Genomic DNA, 25,149 nt, shown 5'->3' with positions numbered 1-25,149 from the left:
CCACACTCCCCTTTACCGAAAAAACCAAGAATATGAATCCCTGCAGTCACGAAAGCTTTAAATCAAGACAATTCGTTTGTTTAAAAAATAACAAATACGTGGAGAGACAAGTATGTGAATGAGACAAATTGTTTACGTATCTATTTTGTTATTTATATTCTCGACCACGACGCTAATGATGAGTATTTTGTTGATAATCGGCAGTACATTATTAAGGAAGTTTTTTTTTTATCGAGCGCTCGACAATTTCTCAATTTCTACATTTCCGATTACGGTCCCATGCGAGGGGGCGGGGTCAACAGAGGAGGCGGGGTCTACACAGAGGGGGCGGGGTTAAATCTACCTTTGGATTCCATACAGGCGCATAGACAGCGAACTCCTCTGGCACCGCTCCTGATTGGTTCAGAGTTTCGGCTCGTGCCAAATCTTGCCAATCGCGCGCCAACCCCGGCCAGGGTCTCTCCTATCCGTTGTACGATTTGTGAACGTGTTTTCGGCGAGAGGGCCGAACAAAGGCGGGAAACTGCAGGCCGCGGTATTTCGTTGTACGCGCTCGGGAATTATCGTCTCGTGTTCTTTGTTATTTATCATCGTAGCACGCAATGTTAGAGCGGGAGTAGGGGGGGGGGGATGTGTTACGAGACGGGTTTTTAGCGTCGTAACGACTGCTCCACCCCGGCTTTGATTGAACCCGAAAGCAGGTTTGTTGGCCCGACCCGGCCTCTTCAGGTCGTCCGTTCTCGGTAGGGATTCTAGGCAAGCCCCGCGCTGTGACCTCGGGCCTACTTGCCCCACTCATCCCCCTCGGTAACGTGAACATTTAATCATTTGTGCCACTCAGATCGGTGCTGTAATGTGGCAAAAATGCGTGTTGTTATTTGTGACCGATGTTCCATTTATCGACAGGCGTTGCGTGGGAATGTGTTCAATTCAGTGAGTCCAGCTAGGGGGATAGAATGTATTTTGCACGATTGTATATTCAGTATTATACCGTGTGACTGTGTTTGTACGTGGCCTTGAAGTGCACGTAGCCTGGCACAAGCGCGCTGTGGTGACTTCACCGCTTGGTGGCGAATTGCGGTTCATCTACGTTGTGGGATAAGTACGCGTGGTATTTATTCATGCGACTGTACACATGTTTGTTTTGAGAATGCCCAATCTGTATGTGCACGTGTACCTAATGAGTTGTGCGCCTTTTGGCGTCATCTGGTCCAACACCATGTGAGACTAGGCTCTAAGGAAAGCTGTCTCGGGTGTGGACCAATCAACTTCAAGGACAGTGCATACATTATCAGAGTTATGTTTTTTGTTTGCATTACGACTGCAGGTATTGTGGTCTATGCAAACATGACTCCTTGTAAAAAAAGGTGTCAGTTTTGTTGCCGGATAAAAGGGTAAAAAAACAATTATCAATGTGTGTCTAATTTAACACACGTGTGGGCATGGCCGAGCGGCTGGCGTTCTAATTACGCAGAAAGGACAGAAAGCTGGGACTCGGCGTAAATAATCGAGCCTATGCGTATAGTTGAATTAATGTTTGTCCATACGTAGGCGTGAGATGAAACTGCAAACATTGCAGGACAATGCGCTACCTGCGATGATGGTTTCAGGAGACATTCAGCTCGCTGACAACATAGCCAAGAGGATAATAAACTACTACATTGTCTTGCACTCCTGTTTGCAATTCAAATTTCATCAGTATAAACGTAACTACATTCATGTATTTGCTGTTATGTTTTTATTTCCGGTATGTATAAGGGGGAAACCGAGCGTTTTGCGTTGGACACTGATGCAATGCAAAAATGTGTTTTTGGTTACCATTTTTTGTTTTGGAACAAAGAGAGACTTATCCAGAAAGGGCAACATTTCGACTTGCGCCAGGAAAGTCCTCTGGAAAAGTTGGCATATTGTCTTGTTCCTCGGTGATTTCTTCGACGTGATTGTGAAAATATTGGGTTGTGTATGCAGATGGTGTGCTTTAAGTGTCCATGAGTATACGTTGAACCAACGGCACGTTTGTTGTGTGTTCTGTTGGGATCTCTTCATTTGTATGTTGTGAAGCAGGTTGTTGATACACTTTACCATGGCCTTGGAGGACGAGACTGGTAAGGATGTCATGGAAGAAGCGTTGGAAATGGCTGACAAGGGTGAGGATACGGAGACGTCGTTGGCTGAACCTCAAGCTGAGAGTACGCAGCCAAACATGAACGCAAGCCCTTGCACTCCTGAAATTGGTGACGTTCCTCATGGCAGTCCCATGCAAGTAGAGGAACAATCGATGTCAGCAAAAAGTGACGTATGTGAGAGGATTGAGGATGATAACGCCGACGAAGCTGCAGAAGGCGCAGCAGGGACTCAAAATGGCGAGAGGACAGAGACCGAAGAGGATCCCGACAATGGGTTAGGGGAGGACCTTGTGGTGTCTATGGAGGAGATGGAGTTACTCGTGGACAAACACCTTGCGGAATATGCAGATTTCCACAAGCAATGCATGACGTTGCAGGAGGTGCAACTTTTGCTTGCCCAGCGAGAGGAGAATGTGGCTAACATTGACCACATCTTCAGTGGCTTTAAAATGTAAGAATAGCGTTGAATTTTGTGTTATTTCCCTTTGCTCGATCAGAACTTGGCGGCCACACATGCCTTTTGCATGCCTACGCTTCATGGATGCTCACCATTGTATGTTGGATAGGCGCGTTTGCAGATGAGTACTCATACCTGTCAATCCATATTGTTTACCCGTATTCTTGTACAGGGAAATTGGGTTTTCAGGTCCATACGGTGTACAGTCGTTTCAATACGGCCACATTTTTTTGTCTATTTGTTTGTGTTTCTCCGTTGTGATGAAACTGTAGGATGAACGTTGAGATTTATAAGGGCACGGGGTGACCAGTAAGGTCTGAATTGGTCTGATAAGAAAGCCACTGATAATGGGTTGACAGGTAGGTATGAGTACTTCTGGCATCAAACTTGGCTGACTGTTGGACAGTTTTATGAGTGTGATCCAACAGGAGAAGCCCCATTGCACCAATGGACATACTTTAAATATACATATTACATCTTAATGTCGACTGCTTGCTATGACATATATTTTGATCTTTAGGACTGTGAACCATATACAAGGACAAGTGAGAGAGCTGTATATAAAACTAGGGCTTAATTTTGACGAAGTGGAATCCCTTGCTGATGCTGCCATTGAAATGGCTACCACAACTGGCAAAGAGACATCGAATGACATCATTGAAATCCTGGATGATGAGGATGAGGATGCTGAGGCTAACAGTGAAACAGGTTGGTCACTGCATGCATGTTTATTTTGTAACTATAGTTTTTGTTCTTTACGCATTATTTTTGCCTGTACCTCGGACTCGTTTTGTTCTGATGTTGCACTTTAATGTTCTGTGCTGATGCACCACGGATCTCCCTTGCAGGCTAGCTGGGTCACTGGATAAACGGAACTTTCAGTTTAAACAAATAAACAGATTTTTTTTAGATTGTGCTAATAATGGCATGAACGTGAAAGATGCTGCAATGTACAGACACTTAATAGTATATTATTTATGTACGGTTTGTATACAGGAGGCTCAAATGTTAAGGACTCCAATCGAAGCAAAACTATCAAGGATCTGAATGAAGAGGAGGTATTTATTTTATTATTGCCTTAGATATGCATAAATGCATATCATGTGAAACATTGTGCAGTATTTGTCGGCAATTAAAATGCTCAGTCATTAATCAGTACAGTCGTGTTTTGTGACAAAGCGTGTATCTAGTAATTTAGTATTTTTTGTAAACGAACCAATGTGTAATTAAAATGTAATTGTGTAACCTCATTTTTCAGTTCCACAGTCAACATTCAGTTGCAATCTGCAGTCAGTTGTATGATTTTAATTTACATTACTTGATGCAATTATCTTTTTGTATATTTATATTAAAAAATCATATTTATGAGCTCTTAACTACAGTTGTAACGTTTGGAATATTTCCACAGGTGAAAGCCATTATAATGGTCATTAGAGATTCTATGAAGGAGGTACAATGTTGCCTCTCCACTATAAAGGAAATGCGTGTAAAAGAAGATGCCCATTCTTTTATGTGGCGAGATTCCACGCAAAAAAAAGGTACATATGCTTTTTAGAGCTCTTCATCAATCAACTTTTGGATGAAAGCCTCTCCATACCATGTCTGACCATACTTCATCATACTCGTCACTGCATAGTATATTAAATATACTATTCTTGTTGATGTTGGATAAAAGGTGAAGTAACAGCCCAGCAATACCTTGCTCAAGCCACTGCTTGAGCAAAATCGCCGCACTCAGAGGTCTACAGACTACTACCCACGTTTCTCTGACTTGTCAATGTATTGTGTACCCATTCGTACTGCTTGGGTGGACAGAGGCAAGGGGGATTTTTTTTAAGTTGCCCAGTGTTTCAACTGCTATGCCGGGATATCGAACTGACGAGCACTATAATAGAGGTTTTTTTGGGGTTAGATCGCGTCGTTGAAACCCGCCACCACCCGTTCGGATAGCTACCGACTTAGTGCTGCGTGGAAGCGAATCCTCAAATAAAACATTGTTTAAATGCATGCCTATACAAGGCACCATACTTAAATATGGATTACCGTTGGTACGGCTATTTTAATACACACATGGGACAAGAAGGACCGATCAAAGGGCTCGTATAATGCGCATGCATAATGTACATTGGCTCATTAATCCCCTCCCCCACTTTGCGCAAGAGCGCAGAAGTGTGGTCACCACATCTACGCCTCTATAAGGAACGAAACAGGTGGACTTCTCCAGGAAACTGGCTGTCGCCTGATAAAGCTAGTTGTAATTACTGGCGAAACGTCATACTCAGATTGTAAATGTTGTGGCTTGGCTCTCCAATACACAGGTGTGCTGTACTAGTGACGAATTGGCATGTGCTGTTTATGTGACAACCGTTACTAGTTGTCTGTGTCGGGTGTTGGTGGGTTTTACGCGATCTAACCCAAAAAAACCTCGATTATGGATGATATTGGTCGCGAAAACCTACGTGTTAAATTGAGGACCACTATTGCAAGTCCATTGCGCTAAACAGTACACCATGGCAGATGATTGATCATACTTCACATGGTATATTCAATCGAATGTCCATTTGCAAATCTTTTCACTTGTGATGTCATTCCATTTCTTAAAGGGCAGATGTTTTCGTTGTTTTTGTTTTCAGCTAATGCCGACACTCAACTCGAGGTAAACAGTGCTGCTTCCTTGACGGGGAGCCAGTCTCAGCCTTCATCGCCCACGGAGCCCGGAGCAGATAACGAAGCTGGCAGCATCCGACCAGAGCAGCGCTTCGAGTCTGGGCAGCCCACGGCAGTTGGTGATGAGATTTTGCTGGGCATGCGTGTCCTTGGCAAGAAGCGGACGAAGACATGGCACCGTGGCATTCTTGTAGCCATCGTCTCATCCGGTATCTATCCCAACACTTCAGTTTGATTAAGTACAACTGAAAAAGCACTTCAAAATGTGTAATTCGTTTTGCATGAATTTTGCTTGATTTACAGTTAATCACTTTTTTGTTTGCTTTATGTCAATACGAGAAGCCAGCGGCTTCAAGTACAAAGTTAAATTTGACAGCAAGGGGAAGAGCTTGCTGTCAGGAAATCACATAGCGTACGATCGTCATCCGGAATCCGAGAGCCTTGTTGTCGGCAGTAGAGTTGTGGCAAAATACAAAGACGGCACCTCGGTGTGGCTGTACGCAGGCATTGTGGCCGAGACGCCACACAGAACCAACAAGTACAGGTAATTATAATCAATCGGCTTGTGTTTTGCATGGTTAACAATGGTAATGCTGGAATACCTCTGCTGTAGCAGAGCGGTAGAATATTGCATGTATTATTCAAAGAGTTTGTAAGTGTACAATGAATGCATCAAATCACGTGTCTTAGAATCTAAATGTTTTTTTTTTCAAGTTGTGTATATTGTATACAATGTGTAAATCCTCCCAACTACTTGAAGTCATTTTCAACACTCTTAAAAAAGTGGTGCGTATTCAATCACAACTGCCCTTAATTACAACAATTGATGGAATTGAGGGGGCAAATTGTTACCCTTGCTCTGGGAAATGTGATTGTAATATGAAACGTAATACAGTATACATTTAACGTTTACAAAGTAATGAGTGACGTTCTGTTTTGCAAGCTAATCACAGAATTGGTTGGATATAATATTGACAGTGCACATAGACTTGGAATTGACTAGACTGCACAGCACGACACGCATGTTTTTATGCGGATGGCACACCAGATTTCAATTTTTTTCATTTTGCGGCCAGTGACATTGTTTTATAAATGTCAGCAGAATCAGTAAGCAAAAGGGGATGAGCACAAGTTTTGTTTATTGTAACAGAAACTCGGTGATGTGATATAAATGCAATTAATGGTGAATTGGACTGTTTAATGTGAAAATAGTTTAGAACTTTAGAATCTAAACAATGCAAATCTTCAATACTATCAAAAATTTGCAATGTTTGTGCATTTTCTGGATGTGAAGTTTAATTGTATATTCATACATTGTTACAGGTTTCTCATTTTTTTCGATGATGGATATGCAAGCTACGTCACACTTTTAGAATTATACGAAGTATGCAGACAGTGTAAGTTCTATCATGCTTGAAAATCAACACTAACATTATCTTTCTATATGCCTCTGCATCAACCTTTATCACATGTCATTCTTACAACTAAAAGTGTCATCTCTATGACATTGTTGACTGGTGATTTCTGAGAGATGATTGTACCTTTTTTCTTGTTTTGTGGTGTTGCGATAATGAATCTTGAATTTCACATGTAGTAACCAACAGTTGGGAAGACGTGGATGATCGTGCGAGCAGGGAATTTATGGAGGACTACATCAAGTCATACCCAAACCGCCCCATGGTTCTTCTGAAGCCTGGACAGAACATCAAGACTGAGTGGGAGGGCACGTGGTGGAAGTCTCGTATTGAAGAGGTTGATGGCAGCCTCGTTAAAATCGTATTCCTGGTGAGAATTGCAAGCTTGAAGACCTCGCTATGCCATGGATATGGTTTTACCATACTTTATCTGACTGATATTCTTGGTTCTTTCGGTAAAGTCGCGTAGAAGGGAAATAATAAAATAATGTTATTGTTTTTATATTTATATTATTTTATTATTTCCCTTCTACGTGACTTTACCAAAAGAACCAAGAATATGATACCTGCAGTCACGAAAGCTTTAAATCAAAATTTATCTGACTGGTTAATGAGATTGCTGGTGAGGGGTGGGCCCAGGAACGGATAAGGTGGTATTACATGTCATCTATACTGTATTAGTTGTGACTGGGAAATCAAACTTTGGCCAGTTCATAGCGCAGTGCTATAACCACTGCACCACTGCTCTTCTGTTTGCTAATATTAAGTGATTACCATGGTCATATATATTTTATTATGTACAGTCGACCCTCAATATTCGTAGGGATTTTATAATTGCGGTTTTGCATATTCACGGCAAATTTATTGGAGTGTTATTGGAAATTTGCGGGGTTGTGTTTTAATTATTCACGGCTGTGAATACCTGACGAGTTGTACTGTACAAATGCATGAGAGCGGTGTGGATCATGAAAGCGGGCGTGAGGTGCCATGGTGACGAGATGTTAACTCCCTCGCCTGGTATGCAGGAGGTCATGGATTCGATCCCAACCCTGATGCATGTATGTTTGGAGTTTTGATGTTCTCATTTACATTGTCCAGTTCAGCCTTTTTTATTTTTAAATATCTCAAATGTGTACGTGCAATGAAGATTGAACGTGAAAATACTTGGCAGAAACTCTCAAGTGCGTGTCATTTCTTTTTAGATTGATGAGCGCTGCGAATGGATCTACAGAGGCTCCACACGGCTGGAGCCCATGCATACCCTTAAACACTACCACACTGAAAAGAAACCCGGACAACGGATGAGACCCACGACTGGTCAGTCCCAGAAACTTCACTGGCCACCAAAGCCATTCCAAAATAATGATTGTTGGTATAATTTTCTCACGATTTACAATTCGTAGTTTCAATTACAGCATTGAATGTTGAGCTAGATTTGTAACTGTGCACATGGTTAATGCATTGTGTTTTTTTTGCAGCTGGACGAAACAAGGGTGGTCCTGTTGTTCAGTACCCTCAGCAGGAGCCCCAGCAGCAGCACACCAAACCCCAAACTCCAGCTAGTGCTTTGGGTTCCCCAATCCAGGCACCTTTCATATCTCATGCGGTGTCGCTGAGCTCCCAATTCGCAATACAGGATGCACAAACGTGGATTCCTCCAATAGACAAAACAAGTCCTCCACAGAGACTAGGAAGACCACCGTTATTCCCATCTTCCACGAATTTTAATTTTTCAATGCCCAGTCCTTCAGCCCAGTTCCCCACAAGTCCCAGCAGCTCTGCAGTGCTTCAACCCGGTGCCCAGATGTCACAGAGTGGCGGTTTCCAACCATATGGAAAGCCTACCTTGAGCAGGCAGAGGTGCGCTAATACAGTTCTTATTGGTTGCTACCGGTTACAGTTTTTTTTTTACTTCATCTAATATAACATTGCAATTATGCAAAATAATACATTATAATTATGCAATAGTTAAATACCTGTCATATGATTGGTCTGTTTGATTTGTCTTATAGCTCCAGCCATTCGGAATCGTCTTTGAATTCGGCCAACCGTAAGCAGGTGGCCAAGAAAAGCACTACCTTCCGCCAGGTGACCACATCCACCAGAATTACTGACTCCGATATCAGCTGGCCTGCCACAAACTACAGCTACATGCCACGGTGAGTTACTCACATCTGTGACCATAGCTATCAAAATATTGAGTCAGATTTTAAATAGTTTTTTACTGTTACGATGCATGCATGTAAAGAATATATGTTTTTCTATTATATATGGGAGGAGCAGTGATACAATGATTAATGCAATGGATTGTGAACTTGGTGACCTGATTTCGACTGGCGCCACAGCTAACATCAGTGGTGAATGATATCTGAACATAATTCTAGATTTTTGTTTTCGCTACATTGACCCCACCTGAAGAAGGACGCTTGTGTTGCGCCCGAAACGTCGTGATTTTATTTTAGTTGTTTTCATTCTATTTTATTTCATTTGTTAATTTTTTTACCTACGTGACTTTACCGAAAAAAAGAAACAAAGTATGATATCTGAACAGTTCTTAAAGCCCAACTATAACTGACCAGCAAGTTGTGGAAGTATTTTACAAACGAACATCAAGACCGACATGGTACGGGGAGGCTGTCATTCATTTTATTAATAAATGAATGTATATATGGGATGTATTTGAGTCAAATGACCCTGGGAACCACTTGTGCTACATTCACCACAGTGAAAAAAAACACTACTTTTGAATTTACCCGCAACGAAGACTTGTAACAATTCATAAAATCGCGAGTTGGTTCGGTGAGCAAATCGTTACTTGGGAGCTCATTTTGCACTCTGCCTGCCTGTCAAAACAAATGACTTCAGATGTATCGTTCTAAGGCCGTTCTCATATTTTGCAGCCCAGTGGATTTAACAGGACCCCCTGCTCGTAGCTCTGCAGGGGAGCGTGTTGTTCGCGGGCATTCCGAGTACGTGCAGGAAGACATCTCGCATAATGTGGGAGAGTCGCAGATGTACATGCCCACCAATAGCAAAATGGAAGTGAGTATTCTATTATTTTTATCATTTTTTACCTACGTGACTTTACCGAAAAAACCTAAGAGTATGAATCCTTGCAGTCACGAAAGCTTCAAATCTAGAATGAGTATTTTTTGTTTCGTTAGCTATAAACTAAAATGTATATTACATGAAATCGTCCTGCAACGCACCTGATCTTGTCAGATCTTGGGAGCAAAGTGTGCTTGGATAGTGTTGGATTGGTAACTACTGTACATAACAGGTTTCATAGACTACTGTGGAGCTACGTTTGTGGGCAGCAGATTTGCATTGTTTAGATTCTAAAGTTCTAAGTATGGTCTAAGAACTCCCACGACTCGCATGGTGCATCGAGGCCCTCGCCCAGCATTGGATTGACAAAAGGCTTGTACTGTACATGTTTATATTACTTGAAACCTGAAATGTGTGTGTTACGTACGTATATGAATGTGTATATGCTTCAGTATTCGCGGGGACACGTTCATGGAGAATGGTGGGAGTTTCTTATAAATAAATATGAATACTTAAAGAGAAAAATAAAAATAGAGTTAGGCGGCATAACATATTATGTTTATACATATATTGTACAGTAATACCTCGTATACAAAAGAATAGGTTTTTGCTTTTCTGTCAATAGGTGTTAAGATGGTCAAACACCAAGTAGATACCTTTTGAAAGGAATCGGGTCTGCATTAACCATGTGCATTTGTGGTAAAACATGCAAATAAACATGCTCTGGTAATATATGTATTGTTTTTTTACTGATAGGCCTACACTAGAGACAGCCTTCTTTATGGTCTTGTCTCACCAGTATCAGACCAGAGAATTCCAAAAGGCAAAACGGTACAAATACAATGCAAGTATCAAGAGCATTTGCAGCAGACAAAGGCAGATGGAAAGGCAGAGCAGTGATGCGTGGGCCAGCTTTTGTGCTCTCACAAATCTACATCGCTCCCATGCGTCACCACTTCTTGTCGGGTAGTAGCATGCTATGGCCGCGAGCATTTAATATACAACCCCGAGAAAATCTAATGGCGCGGCAATAAATTTGTCGCCAATGTGTCAAACCCTGATTAGAAAGCCCACAAATATTGAGAGTTTACTGTATTCTTGATTAGGGGTTAAAAGTACAGCTTCACTGATGTCGTGGTTGCCTTCCATTCATGTCTCTTCAGGCTCTGGCAACATACCCAATATACAAGGCGCCGAAAGAGAAGCTGTTGTACGTTCCACACGCATGTGGCCAGAGCTGCTTGAGGAGTTTACGGCCAGCCAACCTCGACAAGTACAAGGGCAGGAACCCACTCCTAGTTCCACTCCTTTATGACTTTAGGCGACTCAGCGCACGCCGGAAGATCAACCGCAAGGTTTGGAATGCAATTTTGCAAGTGACTCATCTTCCGTTATTTCCTCCACTAACAGTTACTTGTTGGCTTATTTACTGCTCGTTGACTATATTACGATCCGTGTATTTGTAAGACTGCGTCGCTGTTGTTGCAAAGAGCCGCTCTTGGTGGCCACGTGTCTAACTTTCCATTTTTACACAGGCACCGTTCCACATGATGTACAGGGCGCCATGTGGCCGCAGCCTGCGCTGCATGATGGAGGTACAGCGTTACCTGTTCGAGACGTACGCCAACTTCCTCTTCCTCGAGCAGTTTTGCTTCGACCCGTACGTGATGGCAGAGCGGCGCATCAGCACCGTGAAGCCGCTGTACTGCGTTCGCGACATCACAAACGGCGTGGAGGATGTGCCCGTGTCGTGCGTGAACGAGATCGATTCGGAGCCGCCGCCGGACGCCGCGTACAGCAAAGTGCGCATCCCCGAGCATGGAGTCTTCATCAACACGAGCTCCGAGTTCCTCGTGTGCTGCAGCTGCACCGACGGCTGTCAAGACAAGTGAGCACCCCCACACGACACACTTGTTGTTGTTGTTGCATTGTGCAAACAATTAGTCACTCAAATGTGCATGCATGAACAACAGCCCTTTCAAATCACATTATTTGTTGCTGTGTGGTTTGTACACAATTGATAATTTGCAAGTCATTTTCATATTTAGCAAATGTGGACTGTGACGTCTGCAAACTTAGCTTGCTAATTTTCTAATAACGTTATGGGCTTCTTTAAAATCCATAGGGAAGTAGAGGAGGGAGGGTGGGTTGTTTACATACCCACCATATCAACCAAGGGAGTTGCTGGCTTTGAACCACAAACCTTTGCAAAAAACGACGACCGATGCCCTACTGCTTGGTGTAGCCCCCTTGTCAGTTGCTTGCTGGATGAGGGCCTGCGCATGCCATACTTGTCATGGGGTTAGTTGGACCATTAACCATGCTGGTCACTGCGGGTTAGTGAAGGCTCGGAGCATACAAGTCCAGTATAACAATGGATTTTGCAGCACTTCCCTCTCCTGCCTACCACTTAACCCCATAGCCTATAATACCTGCTTTGCATGGTGGTTTCATATCCCATCACTGTCTTGGCCTTACCCTGTCTCTATTTGTCTATTTAAGATATCAATTGATTCACATTTTCAATCTCATTTTGCATTTACTTAAAGCCAGTCACAAGAGGACATTGAGACGAAGTCTATCAAGGGAGACCTATGTCACGAAACAATATACAGGCAGAGCTTGCTTAGCGCAACCCTGTAGAAGGCTGATTTGTAATAGCGTTCTTTGTCCTGGTGAACATGTTTTCAAAATATTGAAGCAAATCTATTAAGTGCTAATGAGTGAGAACACGCAGCAGTGCTGGCCGAGGAAACGCACCCATTCCCATTATTCACTCAGCCAATGAGAGTGACGTATGCTAAGAGCCAACCAGACCTCACCCCCTGCGATACAATTATCACGATTCATAGCGCTCACTTCTCCAGGAACGCATCTTGAGCGCTAAGTGAGGTCTGCCTCTCGTACATTTGATTAAATATCGAAAAGGGTATACAGCAGCAACATTAACAAATACACAACAAACTATTTACTTTTACGTAACATCAAGAAATGAAAATATGCAGTAGAACGTTTTAAATGTAACTTAACCTATGGTCATATAAAATAAGAAATGAGGTATGAGGCATTATTCAAACGCACTTACATTCAGATTGTCCAAGCAGTGAGTCCAATTGTTCATTTAAAATCTGGTTCCGAGGGTTTGTTTTATAAATTTGTGGTTCCTGAGTGTTGTTACCTTCATGCCTTTTTCAGGCTCAGACTTTTAATGGATTACATTGTCACAAGTGACCACTACATTTAATGTGAAAATTGTGTTTAGTTTGGCTTTAGGAATATCATATTTGCTGTATCCAAAGCTTCTGCTTGCTTGAACTTGTTGGTGAAATATTTGTTCAAATAGATAATTTTATTTGCTTGCACTGTTATTTGTTGGCAAGATCAGAGCTCTGCCCTTTGCCAGGTGATCTTGTAACCTGTTATTTTGGCATCAGGTCCAAGTGTGCATGCCAGCAGCTCACGATGGATGCAACTGGCTGCAGCCCAGGAGGCCAGACCAACCCGGATGCTGGATACCACAACAAGAGGCTTGAAGAGTGCTTGCCAACAGGGTAATAAAGCATGAGCACCCTGCCATGGGAATGTTATGTTTTATGCCTACTTGCGGGTGCGGTGTTATCACACAAGTGATTTGTACGTATGTGCGATACCTTGCGCCCCTGACAGGATGCATAGCGGACCTCTGCACAGTTGCACTTTAATGTTACGCTCCCCTTATGTGCCTTTATGCGTCAGGATTTATGAGTGCAACAAGCAGTGCAAGTGCAACGTGCGGATGTGCCAGAACCGCCTGGTACAGCATGGCCTGCAGGTGCGGCTGCAGCTCTTTAAGACTCAAAACAAGGGCTGGGGCATCCGCTGCTTGGATGACATCAGCAAAGGATCCTACGTTTGCATCTATGCAGGTATATATTTGGCGATTTCCTTGAGTCTTTTTCCTGTCATGAGAATATAAGCTTGTGTTTTTTTACATTTGCTGTGTGAAAGACGAGTTGTTTTTGGGTTTTTAATAACAATTGGTTGTTACTGCTTAATTTCCTTTTTAATACATGAATCGTATACCGCAAATCGGATCAACGTAGTGCAAATTTTGAGATTTTAATTTCGCCTTGCTGTTTATCAGAATGTATGGTGTGAAATTGTCACATTTCACTGCTTGGAAATGGATTTGGGTGCATGAACTGAGCCAAAGCAGGAATTGTTATTCATATTTTTGTATTGTCCTTTGAAGGCAAGATCCTTACAGACGACACTGCCGACAAAGAGGGGCTGGAGATGGGTGACGAGTATTTTGCCAACCTTGACTACATTGAGAGTGTGGAGCGACACAAGGATGGGTACGCATAGCTATGGCTTTCGGTACTAATAACGTATCAGAGAGGTACCAGCCCACTATAGTCTTGCAAAATATTGCAACACATGTAGCTTTGCTTTTTTTTATTACTGCATTTCTTGAATCTTGACATGGAAATACATTTCATACCTAGTCACCAAGGTATTTTAGTGCCTTTCTAAATCCTACTGAATTTGATTTCAGAGTTTAAACTTCTTAACTGAATGTTTATGTCTATTTTGAGTACATCTGCCATTAATTAAAACAGGAAAACAATGTAACTTTAATGTTTGAGATGTTAGGGGCAGATAGCAGGGTTACATACATTTTTACTTACTTAAAAATAACCAATGTTGCCTTGTAAACTGAAAAAATGTATATCAAACTAATGTTGTGTACAGTGACTAGAGAATCATGGCAATGGTGTTTGAGAAGAGGTCATTTCCCTAATGTCAGCTTATTACACGTGTTTAGTTTCACATGGCAGTGCTTGTCAATAAAGATGGTGATCTTAAATATTATGATCAAAGCTTAAACGTGTCAGGATGTAAAATGACACTAAATTTGAAAGCTTGTGTATTGCATAAAATTGTTTGTGGGGAAAAAAGTATGTAATGCAGATTAAAGTGAGGTCAATTTGATTGCAATAGTTGCTATCAATTGTCACTGACAATTATTTCTGCCACCATTTTATATTGCTAAACATTCCTAGAGTCAGTAACTGGGATGGTAACTTCCACTCGCAACAGAGAGCACATGACGACACGAGGTTGTGTGCTTTGCAGCGAAAATACATTGCTCATCAAACTTTACAAACAGTTTTTATTGACCGAATAGAAATCCATCGCTCTATGCCATTGCCATAGCAGGTTCACAGCAGCTTGTACTAAATGTGCTGCTGCCAGTGATGATTGCTGGAAACGATTGCCTCAAATATGCCAGAGCGGGTCATGGCCCTATTAAGGTTTGGACACCCCAAGCACGGAGAGGTGACATCTTCGCGTGTGCAGGTACGAGAGTGAGGCGCTGGCATCCAGTGAAAGCAGCGGCGTCAATGTGAAGGGGGGCGACGATGATGAGGGCAGTGACGACAGCGAGAGCTTCTGCAGTAACGACCACCCTGAGTACAGGAGCCCCAGGGGTATGTTGCATGGCACCTTGCCACCAGACCTGATGTTTACTTGTGGCTATCGCTATCAAGCTGGACTGCATACTCGTTTTAAAATCTTTACTCAACATGTTAAGCACGTATCACATCACATTTACACCATATTTTTTGTTGTTGAAAAGTTCATCATCTCTTGAGCGTTGATCAAACACTGCTACTCAATCTTAATGCTATTTATTTAGGAAGTTGTCACTCCGTCTCTGTACTTATTTTCAGGAGGGTCCCATATTGGGATATTTGGCCATTACCACTGAGTGTTTTGCATATAGGGGATGACACTGAAGTCCCGAAAGAAAACCGCCACATATAATGGGTTAACACTCAAAGGTCTGTACAGTTCATTGATGTAATGCCATTTTCTGGCTACCTGAGGTCAACAGGTTTGAGAATTTCTAAAATTAGCATAATCTTTCCAAAGCCTTTTTTCTAGTTTGCGAAATTAGAGGCATTTGTTACTCTCCTTGCTTTGTGGGAAATTAAATAGGGGTCATCCCCACGGAGAGATGAACAGCTTTTACACAATAGAATATGGATTTACATCGCGCATGAATGCAGCTGCATCCCATGATGCTGTATAAATCCATTGGAATGAAGATTTTCAACCACTGGCTCAGTTGCTGCCAAATGAGTTGAGTGCCACTCCATTAGTAGTTTGATAACTAATTCGCCTTATAGTGTGCAACATTTGCATACGGCAGCATAATTTGAGCTACGTATCTCAGCATTTGTAACTACCTGTTTGCTTATATAAAAAATATTTACATCATTTTGTCAATCTACTGTTGGATGAGTAGTTCCATGTCAGTCAAGTTGGGGTTATTTGATCATACTTAAACGTGCTGATCAGTGCAAATTTGGAACTCATTGCTGTTAATGATGATATTTGATTGTCTTTATTCATGTCTGTATTAAACACTTCTCTCCACTCATCTTATAAGTTTAAGCTGACTTTGAATTTTAAACATTAACTTCATCCAGTTTTAGAGTTGTGTTTTTACATTCTCTCCATCCATGAATATTTTCCCTATTGTATTCACCCCCCCCCCCCCCTCTCGGCTCTATATATATGTAAGGACTTGTTTCAGCAGCCTGTTTGTCTATCCCACCTGAGGACGATTGCTTGCGTGGCGATCGAAACGTTGTGATCTATTATTTTTTCTACCTACGTGACTTTACCGAAAGAACCAAAGAGTATGAATTCCTGCAGTCACCAAAGCTTCAAATCAAGATTCACCCTCATATCTTCAATAACCTTTACCCAAGCTGCCTACCTCATCAATCGTAATGAAAAAAAATGTAATTGTGAAAACTTGAACGTGAAATCTAAATCTCGGATTATTCATATATTTGTGTTGATATTTACATTTTCTGTAATGCCTATGAAAAATTACTAGGAATGTGCCCAATCTTGTCAGATCTCAGAAGCAAATTTCTGTTTAGCCTGAAAAGTACATAGATTGTGACCATTTTGCACATCAGGCTGTAGGCTGCTGCCAGGCTACGTTATACACAGCTGAGGGCAATGCAGTAAAATCCATTGTGCTGCACTTTCTATGCCCCCGCATCTATACTGCTCCTGTCTTTACTGATCCGCAATGACCAATTCCCCTTGAGCTGCACAGCATGAGAAGGCCCTCACCCAGCAGTGTATTGATAAAAAGGGGCTACACACATGTAATTGTCTATTGTCTTGGCAATATGAACAGCCCGTGACAAAGAACGCGACCGGGACCGGGTTGGTCGAAACAGCAGCGGTGGCTCCAGCAACGTCCCAATGGCATTTGTGCGGAAGCTGCAGAAGAAGCAAAAGCAGAGCACGACCACACCGCCGGACGGCTCGGACGCCACTCCATTTTGCAGCTCGTCGCCCGCACCCCCAACGCCGCCCGTAAACTCGGAGACAGCCAAGCACAAGGTGGGAGTCCACATTGTGTGCAGTGTCAAGTAATTTTTTTAATTTTACCAGGTAAGGCCCATGGAGCTATATCGCTCTTTTTTTTCAGAAGTAACCTGGCCGCAAATGATAGCTCAACAAAGCGACTTGTTACGTGGAAATTTATAGCAGGCACTTCATCTTAAACGCATGTTGATTCTAAATGTGGAGGGAAAAACCGGAGGACCCGGAGAAAAATCCACGCCACCACGGGGAGAAGATGCAAACTCCAAATATACAGGTGTCGGGGTCAGGATCGAACCCACGACATCCTGCATACCAGGGGAGGGAGTGAACATCTCGCCACCACGGCACTGCATTTCGTAGCACGCCAATGTGGCGAGTACTGGGTGGCAGGGTAAAATATTACAATAACCATCTTTGCTTAAAGAGAACGCATGCTGTGGATTGAAGCTACACTGTCCATGTTGAGCTGTTTTGTCAGCCCACTGCTGGATGAGGCCCTCCCATCCGGATCATGGGGTTTATTTAACCATACCTCACCACATTGGTCAATGTGGGTTGGTGAAAGTGAGATGCTTAGACGTTAGAGCACAGTATTGTTGTATAACAGTTGATTTCGTCAAACTAAAATAAGTCGCTTGCAAAGAGAGAATGCTTTACAACTTTTGCCTGATATGGCAACAACCTAATTTATTATACTAATTTCTAAATATTGGTATTGATTATTTCGTGTGTGACGGTATATACTGACAATTGGGTGTTGAATGTATTTTGTTGATTTTATTTGCTGTTTATATTTGTGAGATTTGAATATGTATTTAGAGTGTGTTGTGTTCTCTTCTGTAGGTAGCGTCGTGGCTAAGCGCCAACCAACTCGATGCTCTGACGGTGCAAGACTCTGACAGTCGTTCTTCCTTCAAAAATGTAGAAGACTTAACCAAGGATTCCAGCAAGGTCAGTGCCCTTATGGGTGTTTAGTTCTTAAACAAATTTTGATCAAATCTCTTGATTTTGTGATAATAGGAGAGTATGGAGTTGCTGAAAATGTGAGTTACACTTGGGTTAAAATAAACAAAAATCCTTAAGGGTCATTTTACCATTGGTGGTAGTGTTGTAATTACAGTTTGGCTGTGTTCTTTAATTCCATGATTGCTTTTCATCTCTGATTACAGGCTGCCGAACCGAAACAACTTTCTGCTCCACAGTAAGTATTTGGTGTTAGAAATCTAATTTCAAAATGAAACGGTGCATTATGAACTCGTTGCTGAAAGCATATTCATTGCATCATTAATGTAGATAAACTAATAATTGCAGACTTTTTGTCAGTCGACTTCTGGATGAAGGTCTACCCATGCCTTTGAGCCATTGTAGATGTTTGACCATTTTTCACCACTCTGGTCAGTGCGGGTTGGTGAAGAGGAGCCGGGAGCGGTTCAGATATTGCACGTTACTAATATTAGCCGTGGCTGGGAATTAAACACAGATCCACCAGGTTTATAGCGAATTGCACGAACTCCTTAACACTTACTAATATTATTTAGGCTTGTTAGATATAACAACAATAACATAATTTGGATTAAATTATTCGTATAATTATAATTAACACTGGGAAAAGGATATTTAAGTAATGTAATCTATTGTAACATTCTGTGTTCATGTTCTTAGCTTTGTTGTGCTATAAAAAATGCACGTGTTTGAAAGATGCAGTACATTTTAATGTTAATCAGGAAACGGTAAAATACAAACACAATTGAATAAGCCCTTTGTAAATTGTAAATTTTTAAGGTCTCATTTGAATACCATTATTGAACTGGTCCTGGACCACCTCTAGGTCTATGCAGCCTCAAATGAGCACCTGGTGTGGTGTGTAAACATCACCACTTCGGAGACAAAGGCGGTCGGGCGTGGTGTTGGCCACCCACCCCCTCGTGTGCCGTGCCTGCCTTCATAGGTTCTCGCTTAACTGCACTTGCCCCAACAGTCTGTTAAGTCATATGGGGGGAGCTTTGTCTTTGCTTTTGTAACTGATAGACAACGTATGGCTTCACGGTGGCACTACCATACTGCTTAATTTGAATAACCATCTCAGTTTAACACGTAGGCTTTCGCGACCAGTGTTGTTCATAATCAACGTTTTTGGGTTTAGATCGCGTTATTTCTAAATGTGTCGTAACCCTCCACCACCCGACATGGCCAATCAGTAAAAAAGTGTCACGTTGAAAAAAGACAAATAGTTCACTGCTTAAGCCCACCGGTGTGTTGAAGCCACAACATTTACAATTTGAGTACGACGTTTCGCTGGTAATTGCATCCAGCATCATCGGGCAATTCGCCAGAATGGTGAGGCTCTGCTGTGTCTCCCGTTCTTATATAGAGCAGCAGCAGGGTGACGTCATCATTAACTCATTAACTCATCAGGTGCAAAGATTCAAGGAGGGAGTGATAGTAATTATATACTAGATTAGTAATCAGGCTATTGTTACGATGCGAGTTGTAGATTAGTAATCATTTGGAATGTGTTTTATTGTGATTATGCTTCATTAGTAATCAGTTAGTGTTTGTTTCCCTTATAAGGAATTGTAATGTATCTTATTTAATAATATGCTTCCAGGCCGCACTAAGCCTGTAGCTGTCTGAGCGATTAAAGTTATTTCTGTTTCTCTCAATTTCAATCGATTCTCTAATTAGTCTTTGCCAGCTTGTCCATACATATTGGTTTGTTATGCGTCTTGTTTTATGAAGTGACTTATGCTGGCTTGTTTATTTATTGTGATGGTTCCGTGAGGGCGTAACAAATCAGAAGTCAATGGCATCTTAAGACCACAGTGCAGGTGGGAATATATAGGAGGTCATAATTTTGATATGCTTAATGGGAATTATAATATACAATAGAAAATATAATTGGCCGCCAGTGGATTATAAACAGATTATACGATGGTGATGAATGGTGTTTTTTCACTTTGTGTTGAATATAATTTTGAACAAATGTTTTGTATAGCTGACTAACACGTTTTTTTGTATTTCTCAGCTACAGAGCAGTGGATCCCAAAGATGATGTGAGAAATTGTATTTTAATTGTCTTTGTTTCCCAGATTGAAAAACTCAATTATGTTTACATGATTACACTCTGATGAGGATGAAAGCTTTCATGACATTGCAGTTGCATTAATCTACTGTACAGTTATTGTCAAGGCCAAGAGGTCATCACATTCGTAGATTAATGTCTCATCACGTATGCCAGAATGTTGTCACATTTTTCATGAACCACACCACTAAACTTCTTTGACATTTTATTAACTCTTGCATTCTTAAAATGCATGCACACAGAGTGCGCACATTGGAAATTCACATGCTGCAAGTTAATTAAGAGTTCCAATTTCTGGCCCATGTGACGTGATGCAGGAGATTATGATTCTGTCGAGCAGCTCTGAGTGTGAATTTCAAGGAAGCGTTGGAGTGAACAGGACTCAGCGGGCAGGAGGTGGCGGTATTACACCGCTATCCAATGGTCTCCTGCAGAAGGGCTCCACCAATGCTGTGCCAACTTTAAACAGTGATGATGTGCAGACAATCTCATCTGGCACAGACAGTGACTTGGGTGAGTTGATGTTGGGAGAGGTGGGGGGTATGTCTAATGGTTTCTGTGCTGGTGTGGTCTGCATACTTATTGCCGTCTTCAGAACGTGCATCGGCTGTTGGACTAAAATTTTATTTTTATGTGATGAAATGGACCCCTGTCTATTTTGTTACCTAATGGACTGACATTGCTTTACTTATCTACCATTATATTTTGTGCATTGGAGAACTGTCTTGGCCGTGAGAGCATATTGTTCTCTCTTTATCTGTTTATTTGTAATATATGCAGATCTTGGTAATGTAACATTACATTTGTTTACTCAAAACGCCTTGATCTGATTTTCAATACTTTCAAAAGTTTGACCAGTTCCTTTTTTCAATGCAATTTTTTTCGTATCGAATAGGGATTGAATTTATTCACCTACTTCATGGCTAATGGGTGTGCACCTCTGATTAGCACCGTTGGCTACGTATGGTGCGAAAGAAGTTCAACATACATATGTACCCAGAGCACTGGGTTCGATAAAATTGAATATGCTTTGTGGAAAATCGACAATTATTCTCTTATAGAAAATATCCCCTGCATTAGATAATTTCCACCACCAGGCGAAGGTTGCCAACATAGATAATTATATATATATATAATTGCCCGTCACCCCATGTTTGTTCGCGCAAAGCACCACCGACTTGAACTTTGAAAGTAACATCAGCCGTAATTTATTGTTCACCAATTGCGTCTCATTTAAATTTTCTCTTTGCCGGCAGATCGTCCGCTGAAGCGGCAGGTCGCCGTGAAGCGAGGGTTTGCGTTCAAGACGACGGCACGCGGTGTCGCCGTCAAGTCTACGGGGATGCGACGTGAGCTGGGGCGGGGGCCGGTGTCGACACAGTCCGGGCCCGGGCAGAAGGGGGGCGGCCCTTCCGGTGGCGGGGGCTCCGGCACGGGCGAAGGCGGCAACCAGCCGGAGAAGAAGAGCACGCGCGAGTTTTTTGATGGCGAGGACTCGTGCTACATCATCGATGCGAAACTCATTGGAAATCTCGGCCGATACCTCAATGTTAGCACACGTTGTGTTGCATTTAACATTTTGTGGATGCGTTGAAACCTTGCGTTGTCTTGTTATGTGTTTTTATGCTCGGTCATATTTGGAATGTGTTCCAGTATTAATTAGTTGTGTTTTTTTGCCTTCCAGCATAGCTGCAGTCCAAACCTTTTTGTACAAAATGTATTTGTGGACACCCATGATCTGCGCTTCCCCTGGGTAGCCTTCTTTGCCAGCAAGTAAGTAGACATCGCCATATGCAGCACTTTAAGGCAGCCTTTATTCTCCGATTCTCTTAAATTATGTCAAATGCCTTATCATGGCCAGGCCTGCTTCTTTTCTGTTACAATAAACATGTTTTTTTTAAATCCTTTTTTCCCCCATTGTGTTCCACGATACAGGCGCATTCGGGCAGGCACAGAGCTGACGTGGGATTACAGCTATGAAGTGGGCAGCGTGCCAGGTAAAGAGCTGCTCTGCTACTGTGGCTCCACTGAATGCAGAGGAAGGCTGTTGTAGTGCTTGAAGAAAACCCCAAGCTCGTCTCACAGACAACCACAATGGCCCCTGTAAGTATGGGGGCCCATGCTGTTTAATTTTCTTCCTTTCAACCTCGACTCTCGGTGCCACTGTTCTGACATCGCTTTCTCTCCACGGTTGTGATTGCTTGACATAACTTTAAACTATTACAATAAAACAAATGAAATGCTTAAGAACCGTTAAAGTTTACCATTTTTTTATGCCTTGGTTATTTCGACAAAAACACATGCATCATATCAGCATACTTTACTTTTGAGCACATTAAATTTTTGGACACCCGTTGCCATTTCAGAACTGAAGTAAACCTTGGAACACATTTGACATGTTTTATGAATATTTAAATTCCTGTAAATGTTGTGTTTTGACCTCGTTTTTAAATTTTAAATGCTGTATAATGCTTGTGCAGATATTGGATTGTGTGATTTTTTTATTATTATTTCTTTTGTAATGAGATGTAATACCCAAAAAAGAAGTCGTTATTTGTTATGCATTGCCAATGAAATCTAATTGGGTATTGACACGGCTGTTGCATATAATTTGGTAAATTAATTATTCCACTTGAAACGTGACTTTTTGTTTAATAATTTGTAGTTACGATGTACGGAAATGTTGCTTGAAATAAACGTTTAACGTCCAGTATTTTTTTACAGTTGGGTGTTCATTTTTTTATTTTCTTTATTATGCCTTGGAATGTTGTGGAAATGTGTACTTTAGTATTATAAGGTAATCCATCTGTACAGAGCTTTCATTGACATGTTATACATTTTGTATAAAAAACTAACGTGAGAATTGGGATTTGTTTTAGAGTTTTTTTTAATTAAGTTTAAGCTCAAGTCCTTTATTGTAATTTTTTTTTCTTTTTCCTCTGACATCGGTAAATTTTCAGTTTTCCTTCTTGCAATGTTACATTCACGAATGTGCTAAATCTTATTCATGAACCTAGCAGCTGATCTTTATTCATCAGCGCATTTCTAATGCAGACTGCAAAGTGCAAAACAAATTGCTTCCATTAAATATGCGTCGGGAACACAGAAATATGAGTCGGCCAATGATAAAAAGTCATGCACAGTTTTTTTTAATATTTGCCCTTTGGTGTTAGAAATACACCAATATCAGAATCCCAGTTGTGTATCCGTCAACTGCTATGATATTGACGACATTCTCTGTTCAAGTGACTACTCTATATGATTGCTGATGTGAAAATGTTTATCATTAGTTGTAAAGCCTAAGGCATCTTTAAAATATTTTTAGAGCCATTCCTCTCGCATGCCTTTTTTGGGATCGGGCTAAAGGTCTTAAAGCATCCCCCCTCAATATTGCGGCACTGGTATAGTTCTAGGATATGCGAATGTCCCACCTAATACCAATGCCTCCAAAAAAACATCTGATTGAAGACCCCCCAAAAAAACACCCTTCAGGCCTTACCCCAGAAACAATGGTCCCCATTGAACCATTTCGGAACATTGCATGAGAGATGCGGTCATCTTTTACACCCCTGGAAGATGGAAACGCACACAATGTGACCGCGGACACTAATCAAACTGGACCATGTTGTAAATCAGTGCCCATTTCTATCGTTTGCTGGTGGCATTGCAGATTTCTAAGCCACTTCATAAGCTGTCCACTGGTTCATTAATCTTGACTTGGTTATTTTAATGTTGCCAATCACCTCTACGTATGCAAGTAGAAGAAGACCTGTGTAACAAACTACCGTAATTAAAATAACAGTACTTTTTTTTAAAGACTGATCACGTGCCTCTTATCCAATATTTACAGCACATTGTTTTTGCCCCGTTATATGTTTCATTTATATTTATGCACAGGTCACTTTGTATCGTACAGATTAAAAAAAAAATCCAAATGTGAATTTTTTTTTAAACTGTGGTGTTTTCCTGGATAAATTGGATTTGTTGGCAATTGACTTCAATGGGCTTTCATGTGATTATAATGTAAGTGTACTGTAAAGGTATATGCTTTTGCAAGCTTAAAAAGATAGAAATTAGACAACCATAGTTTGTTAAATAACCAAAATCTGCTGTGTTCAGTAAAAAAATACTGAACAGATGTACATGCTAAGACCAGTATTTAAATTAAGACTTTTACCGTACAACACTACAGTGTACTCTTAACATTTTGTAACCCACCAGCGTTTTTAATTATATTGCTTGATTAATCCATGTTCACGTGATTAATCAAATACAAGTGCCATTGTGCGCTAGCCATTAAAACACCTCAAGCACAAAGCCTGGCACTTGTCCCAAATGAAGTGGCGTTGGGGATTTGTGCAATTATGACTTGGGCCAGTGATAGTGTGCCACATGGGTGCTAAAAGATGATAAATACTCTGCAGTGAAATATAAAAGGTTGTTATGATTGGTTTTGCCCCTGATGGGCAGAGCTGAGATGTATGGATTTTTTTTCTTCTCTTTCCAAGTGCTGGATCCCAGGAGGAGCTAGTTTTTACTTTTCTGCCCCATCTGAACTCAATCCCATTTATTCTGTTTGAAATGTAAAATTTTAAGGTTAATAGAATTGATCTAACCACTCACTTGGTGCTCCTAGAGCCGGTGTGGTAATATCTAACAATGCTCTATTGCTGATTGTGTGGTGATAATGTACATACTGTAAATTATATCTTTTTCAGTAAATAACTTGGAAGGATTTTGTGTGTACATGAATTTTATTTGATTTAATATATACTTTATTTCATGAGTTTGTGTTGGGATTTAAATTTACTCCGTTTTCTTGGTATCTCTTGCAGTGAAAATTGTAAGCATTCAATCGAACTTTTCTAATTGTAAGGTTATGTTTATGTATTTTTTTTAAGGTTAAAGGAATCCTGGTGATGGCCTGATTCTCCCAACTTGGTACAAATAAAT

The 25,149-nt window shown here is 41.3% G+C and overlaps 1 protein-coding gene across 9 annotated transcripts; it reads left to right on the top strand.

The window, feature by feature from the left end:
* The first annotated feature begins 485 nt into the window (after positions 1-485).
* LOC133346612 (histone-lysine N-methyltransferase SETDB1-like) lies at positions 486-25,006 on the top strand. Of its 9 annotated transcripts, none has more exons than XM_061558305.1 (27): positions 486-535; positions 2,065-2,577; positions 3,104-3,291; positions 3,580-3,641; positions 3,992-4,121; positions 5,217-5,459; positions 5,593-5,794; positions 6,574-6,647; positions 6,845-7,035; positions 7,868-7,982; positions 8,144-8,525; positions 8,678-8,824; positions 9,566-9,707; positions 10,877-11,068; positions 11,249-11,601; positions 13,148-13,264; positions 13,449-13,618; positions 13,945-14,050; positions 15,057-15,187; positions 16,921-17,129; positions 17,958-18,065; positions 18,284-18,315; positions 20,140-20,167; positions 20,514-20,709; positions 21,453-21,745; positions 21,881-21,969; positions 22,132-25,005. In XM_061558305.1, exons 2-27 carry the CDS (start codon positions 2,084-2,086, stop codon positions 22,247-22,249), a joined length of 4,512 nt encoding a protein of 1,503 aa, XP_061414289.1. In that variant the 5' UTR covers positions 486-535; positions 2,065-2,083; the 3' UTR covers positions 22,250-25,005. The 9 variants fall into 9 exon arrangements, with proteins under 9 accessions (XP_061414289.1, XP_061414292.1, XP_061414293.1 ...); XM_061558308.1 differs by having other exon boundaries at positions 493-535; positions 2,062-2,577; XM_061558309.1 differs by having other exon boundaries at positions 505-545.
* The last annotated feature ends 143 nt before the right edge of the window (positions 25,007-25,149 follow it).

This window comes from Lethenteron reissneri, chromosome 24, assembly GCF_015708825.2.
Source record: "Lethenteron reissneri isolate LAM-NWPU_2019-01 chromosome 24, ASM1570882v1, whole genome shotgun sequence".
NCBI lineage: Eukaryota > Metazoa > Chordata > Hyperoartia > Petromyzontiformes > Petromyzontidae > Lethenteron > Lethenteron reissneri.
The sequence above is the reverse complement of the archived record's forward strand: the minus strand, read 5'-3'. Positions and strand labels throughout refer to the sequence as shown.

Excerpts from the sequence above, each read along its gene's own strand:
- LOC133346612 (XM_061558305.1), top strand. The coding sequence starts at position 2,084 with ATGGCCTTGGAGGACGAGACTGGTAAGGATGTCATGGAAGAAGCGTTG. Across the intron at positions 13,619-13,944 it reads CTACGTTTGCATCTATGCAG|GCAAGATCCTTACAGACGAC; the intron begins GTATATATTTGG and ends TGTCCTTTGAAG. Across the intron at positions 20,168-20,513 it reads CAGTGGATCCCAAAGATGAT|GAGATTATGATTCTGTCGAG; the intron begins GTGAGAAATTGT and ends GACGTGATGCAG.